The sequence below is a fragment of the Podarcis pityusensis genome (assembly GCF_964106645.2).
Source record: "Podarcis pityusensis genome assembly, chromosome: 13".
NCBI lineage: Eukaryota > Metazoa > Chordata > Lepidosauria > Squamata > Lacertidae > Podarcis > Podarcis pityusensis.
The window spans coordinates 28110891-28116890 of record NC_138038.1 but is presented as its reverse complement, the minus strand read 5'-3'; the positions used below and the strand labels follow the sequence as shown (position 1 = coordinate 28116890).

General features: G+C 39.5%; 2 protein-coding genes across 2 annotated transcripts; both read right to left on the bottom strand.

Moving 5' to 3' along the window:
- Positions 1–212: 212 nt before the first annotated feature.
- On the bottom strand, positions 213–2585 carry LOC308461476 (olfactory receptor 1E16-like). Its single transcript, XM_080978464.1, has 2 exons — positions 2469–2585; positions 213–1359 (listed from the first exon to the last, which is right to left on the bottom strand). The coding sequence occupies exon 2, from the start codon at positions 1327–1329 to the stop codon at positions 292–294; it is 1038 nt and encodes a 345-aa protein (XP_080834590.1). The 5' UTR covers positions 1330–1359; positions 2469–2585; the 3' UTR covers positions 213–291.
- A 1900-nt stretch (positions 2586–4485) lies between these two features.
- LOC308461963 (olfactory receptor 1f45-like) lies at positions 4486–5439 on the bottom strand (the record flags this gene model as incomplete). Its single annotated transcript, XM_080979133.1, has 1 exon — positions 4486–5439. One exon carries the CDS (start codon positions 5437–5439, stop codon positions 4486–4488), a length of 954 nt encoding a protein of 317 aa, XP_080835259.1.
- Positions 5440–6000: the final 561 nt, after the last annotated feature.

The following is a 6000-nucleotide window of genomic DNA, read 5'->3' as shown; positions in this document are numbered from 1 at the left end:
TGGATATTTTTATCTTAACCTCCTGGATAGAAGCTCCAGTTTAAATGTGGATGTTGGGATGATGCCTTGAAGCACAAGGATATATTCCATTTGTTTGTTTATACATATTACTGCCATCAACACAGGGCTAAGCAGCTACAGAGCAAGCAACTGACATGTCATTGCTAAGCTAAAAGTCATAGCACAAGAGTTGCTCAGAAATGTGAACCGAAAGCAAAAATTATCCCAACAACATTTTTGAGTACACCAAAAGGAATTCAACAACCAAATGGTGTGGCCACCCAGATGAGGTCAGCAGCTATGCCTCAAAACTTCTGATTGACTTTTAAGCACTGAGGAAAGGGATGAATTCAGCCAGATCCTTGACAAATTCAGATGACTCCTTACAAAAAATAGCCATCTACTACAAACCGTTCTTAGGGCTTTGTGAACATCTTTGTTTCTCAAGCTATAGATGAGGGGATTGATCAAGGGAGTTAGGATGGTGTAGAAAAGGGAGAATACTTTATTGAGATCTCTCAGAGTCGGGGTGTCTGGCAACATGTAGACGATTATTATTGTAGAATAAAAAATGCAAACTACAGTGAGATGAGAGGAGCAGGTCAAAAATGCTTTTTTCCTACCAATAGCAGATGGGATCTTTAAGATGGTGGCAATGATGCAGACATAGGATATGAGAGTCAGCAGGAATGGGGTGATGGTGTACAATGTGCACAAGAGGAAGGCGAAGAGGTCGATCAGGCTTGTATCACTGCATGAGAGTTTTTCCATTGGGATCAAGTCACAAAAGTAATGGTCTATGACATTTGGACCACAGAAGGATATCTGGGCCATCAGATAGGCTACTATGCCATTGCCCAGCAAAGAACTAATACATGGCCCAGCCATGAGCTTAACACAGAGCTTTCCATGCATGATGGAGGCATAGTGTAAGGGTTTACAGATTGCCAGGTAGCGGTCATATGACATTGCTGCCAGGAGGTATGTTTCTATAGCTGCAAAGAAGCCAAAGAAAAATAGTTGGGCTATGCAGCCACTAACAGAAATGGTTCTCTCTCCAGTTATCAAATTGCTCAACATTTTGAGCAAGGTGACGGAGCTATAGCAAATCTCCAGGAAAGACAAATTACTCAAGAAGTAGTACATGGGAGTTTGAAGGTGCTGATCAGCCACAACCAGCAAAATGATGAGGAAATTCCCTGCTAGCGTCAAAATATAAATCATGAGGAAGAGGGAGAAAAGCAAAGGCTGTAGCTCAGGCTGATCCCCATATCCCAAAAGGATGAATTCTTTGATTGCTGTCTGGTTTCCTTCTTCATTCTTCCACATTGTCTTTATCCAACTGAGGTCAAGGCAGCCCTATAACATAATCAGAGCACTTTTAATACAGAGGTGCACACTGAGAGCGAAATCCATGGGTGGAGGGTAGGAATGGCGTGGAAATTTGATTCATTTCACATTCAATGCTAAATTTATCAAATTCACACTTTCTGGTATAATATGATAATCAACACATAGCCATCCTCCCATACGATCCAAATTTTGCGATGTAGTTATCCAAACAGTGTTCACAAATATGCACGTATTATGGGAAAGTGTGCCAAAAAAAATGTAGATTTGTGGAAGTACCATACAAAATTGCATTATATTGCTGGCCAAAATGTGTCTGTAAGAAATACACACAAAAATGCAGAACAACCTTCATGGGGATTTTTCTTAAGAAATACAGATTGCTGCAGATATGTGGTGAACTGAATGTGGAAAAAATAGAAGCTGAGAAAACCAAATTAGATAGATTCTTCCATCCTTAGCAGTGTCCAGCCACTTCTGCTTCCATCCAAATTTTGCCCCCCTCCCCTATGAATGTTGCTCCAATATCAGACAAAGCAAAAAGGAGGGCTTCTGGAGTCATGTTGAAAATGGATCAGGCTAAACTTTGGATCCAAAGTCCTCCTATTCCCCTGAGGTATAGGTACACAAAATACAAACACATTGCCCTGGATGCAAATACAAGCTATCTCTACACATGTACAGGTGTTTGTGTGAAAGAGTGTACACTTGTTAATTTTGTACAGCTCATGTAGAAACCTGTGTACATGCAGATAACTGTATGTGTTTTCAGTTGTTGTTTACACACACCCATAGGTTGTATACTCAATGAATCTGTATCTGTACTCCCCAACACTCACATCAGAACTAGGAGCACATCAAATCTTGGAACTGGTTTATGTATTTTCCTTACCATTGAAACCATTGGGGAGGAGAGCATTTTATTAAAACAGCTCCCCCAAAGGGAAACAATGCCATGCACATGATCTTCCACCCTGTATAGAATTGCACCCGAAAATTAACAACAGGAGCCCCATTCCACTTCTGCTATCTTTTCCAAAATTCTTGGATTTTGGTTCTTAATGTTAGTCAGGGTTTTGAAAGATGATGAATATAAAGCGTGCGGATTTAGTACTTACCTTCCCTTATGTATCTGCATTCAGTGATTAGTACCAGGATCAGTACAGGTAGCAGAGGATTTCTCTGAATTTGTGTTGAAAAACAACGAGCTGTAACTTCATTGTCTCAGCTGCAAAATGAGTGCCTCTGAAGAGGCTTCTTTCAATAGCTTAAAAGAAGCGAGTCTGGGGACGTGCTTCTGATTTTCTGGTTGTGTGGAAATCATTTATGATGCAACCAACCTTCTAAACCCAAAGGAAATCCCGATATTAATTGCTCCTCCATCAGACTGCAGTCACCTTTTTCCTGCACTCCAGAGTTTGATGCACTTTGGATCTCTGTGTCTTTTTATCTACCTTTAAGTCTTAGGCACAAATTGCCTTCTGCTCCTCCTAGCGGTCACTTCTCTCACTTGCATCTCATTAGCTGCTCCCTTTAAAATTCAGCTGCTATGTACAGGTAGTATAGCTGGGCATCAGTTTGTACTATGTGAACCAAGGTAGGGCAGGAAGATGAGGATATTGTTGGTAGCTGGTATGGGAATAGAAGCAGCAAAAAATACAAATGGAGAGGGAGTCTTGTATTGGACAGGAGGTTCTGGGAGCAGGGAGAGGCTATTGTTTCTTTATTGTTCTTTATCAAATTTATATCCTGTCTTTCCAGAGAAACACATCCAAGACAAGCAAACACAAATAATCAATTTTAATAAAAGATATCATAATATAAAATATAAATATAATATATATATATATACATACATATAATAAAATATAAAAGATCAATTTCAATAAAAGATATAATAATATTAATAAAAAGAATCACATCCATGAATGCAGCAGCTTGATTTTAAAAAATCAATGAAGGGATAAAAGCTCATCACATGAATTAGAAACATGGTTAGCTTGTCATTCAAACAACAGCAACAATGCTCACACCATAATGAACCCTAAAAACTCATTTCTGTAAAACAGCAATATGCAAGAGAAAAGATGGCAGATACTATCACTGAAGCTGATAAACTAGGACAACAACTTGGCAGATCAAATGTCTTGTAGGTAAGAAAAGCCATTATATAACACTGGAAGTCCAAGTAGCGGAGGAAAGAATGAACTTCCCCAGGGAAGGAATTTTAAAGCTTGGACATAACTGAGAAGTCTCTCTGCCATATTCTCGTCCCAGTCCAATGGAACTCAGAAGTTAGTAAGGCATGAAGCAGAGAACTTTGGAGGGTATATGGGCCACCTAAGTCATGGTTGTGTGCCACATATAGGAAAGAGGTAAGACACACACACACCAGACTACAGAAGGAAGCTGCAGCAGTGGTTGATAGACCAGGTTGAGAACTCTTATTATTTTCCTATATACCTGGGGGTTACCACCTTTTCCTTCTTCTTGAGACTGATGACTTCCCATTCACTTTTATCTAATTGATCAATGAACCCCAAGTCACAGAACAGCTCAAGAAACTGCAGAATTGCAAACATCAGGAACACCAGTTCCTGAAAGAAAATGATCATGACAAAAAACATGGCCTTGTATCCAACATTAGTTCTGAAAAGAAATATATTAAAATGAATGAATCTGACAGACTTACATCCATTAATTTCAGTGGATCTATCCAACTTGGTTGGATTCAGCCCATTAAAAAGACTGCAAAAGATGGGAGTACATATAGGCAAACAGGGATATGACTTGAGTGTGCATTTCTGTGATAAAGAAAATATTTTTTAAAAAACACAACCCCTAAATAAAACTAACAGCAAACCTAGATCTGATGTTTATTACATAATTTGCTTTTGTTGAGTAGTTGATTATTCTTTAACAAATAGCTAGCCGCAGGGGGAAATGGATAACAGAAGATCAGGACTATAGGATGATGTGATCCTAATTATAATATACACACACACACACACACACACACACACACACACACACACACTATTCACAGTAAGAAGAAAGTTCCCACTGGAGCCAGGGTTCTGCATACATGAGTACTTTGACTAGCTGATAAACTTAATGGAAAGGAAAGAGTTCAGATCATGCCTTGCAAAAGATGTTCAATTTCTTCCAAACTCGTCTTAGGGCTTTGTGAACTTCTTGGTTTCTCAAGCTGTAGATGAGAGGATTGACCAAAGGATTCAAGATGGTATAGAAAATGGAGAAGACTTTATTCAGACCTCTTAGAGTTGGGGAGTCTGGCAACATGTAGACAATGATTAAAGTGCCATAAAATATGCAAACCACAATTAGATGAGAGGAGCAGGTGGAGAAGGCCTTTTTCCTTCCAGTGGTGGATGGGATCTTTAGGATGGTGGCAATGATGCAAACATAGGATGTGAGAGTCAATAAGAATGGGGCAACATTAAAATTGAAATTAAAGAAAAGGGCGGTGATTTCAACCATGCTTGTGTCACTGCAGGACAGTTTTACAATCGGGATGAAGTCACAAAAGTAATGATCTATGACATTAGGACCACAGAAGGATAGCTGAGCCATCATGATGATCACAATGAAGTTAGCCAGCAAAGAATTAATCCATGTTGCAGCCATGAGGTGAACACAGAACCTTCTACGCATAATGGTGCTGTAGTGTAAAGGTCTACATATAGCCAGATAGCGGTCATAGGACATTGCTGCCAGGAGATAGGTTTCTATACCAGCACACAAACCAAAGAAATAAAATTGGGCTATGCACCCACGAACAGAAATGGTTCTCTCTCCAATTATCAAATTGGCCAACATTTTGGGTAAGATAATCAAGCTGTAGCAAGTCTCCATGCCGGATAAATTTCCCAGGAAGAAGTACATGGGAGTGTGAAGTTGCTGATCAGCCACAATGAGCAAAACAATCAGGAGGTTCCCAGTTAGTGACATAATAAAAACAATCAGGAAGAGGACAAAAAGAAGAGGCTGCAGTTCAGGGAGATTCCCAAATTCCAAGAGAATGAATTCTATTGTGGCTGTCTGGTTTTCTTCTTCTCTATCCAACATGGGTCTTGTGTCAAACAAATGAGACATCAACTATAAAATATAATCTGAAATACAGACATTTTAATGTAGGAGAACCATGAATTATATTTTGTGCATGCAATTTTCTTGTAAACACAACAGGGATGTCAGTCAAATCCATCAAAAGTGAACAATGAAATGGATTTATTTCAGTCTGTTTGATTCCTAGCATGGCACAGATGGTTGCTAGAAATGGTTTTTTTTCTATTTTTCTCCAGCATAAAGTTGTTTGGTTGGTTTGACATGAGCCCATTACCCCCAAATAGATATGTACATTATTTTGAAATTTTTGTTATTTACATATCCTTTGGTGTATAATAACTGCTTTCCCAAATTCACAACAGAGGCCATGCTGCCGCTCTCGCATCTTCTCCTAGGGTGGGTTCATTGCTTATGTGCTGGCAGAGGCAAGCAATGGGATTGGCTAGGGGTGGCCATTAGCAATGCTAGAGTGAACTAGGAAATGTTGTGCCTGTTCAGTTACCCCTACCCCAAGCTAATCACAATGATTCTAGGCAGTGTTCCTCCTCTACCTCAGAGAGT

Bases quoted from the DNA above. Each gene is read 5' to 3' on its own strand.
- LOC308461476 (XM_080978464.1), bottom strand. From the start codon at position 1,329: ATGTGGAAGAATGAAGAAGGAAACCAGACAGCAATCAAAGAATTCATC.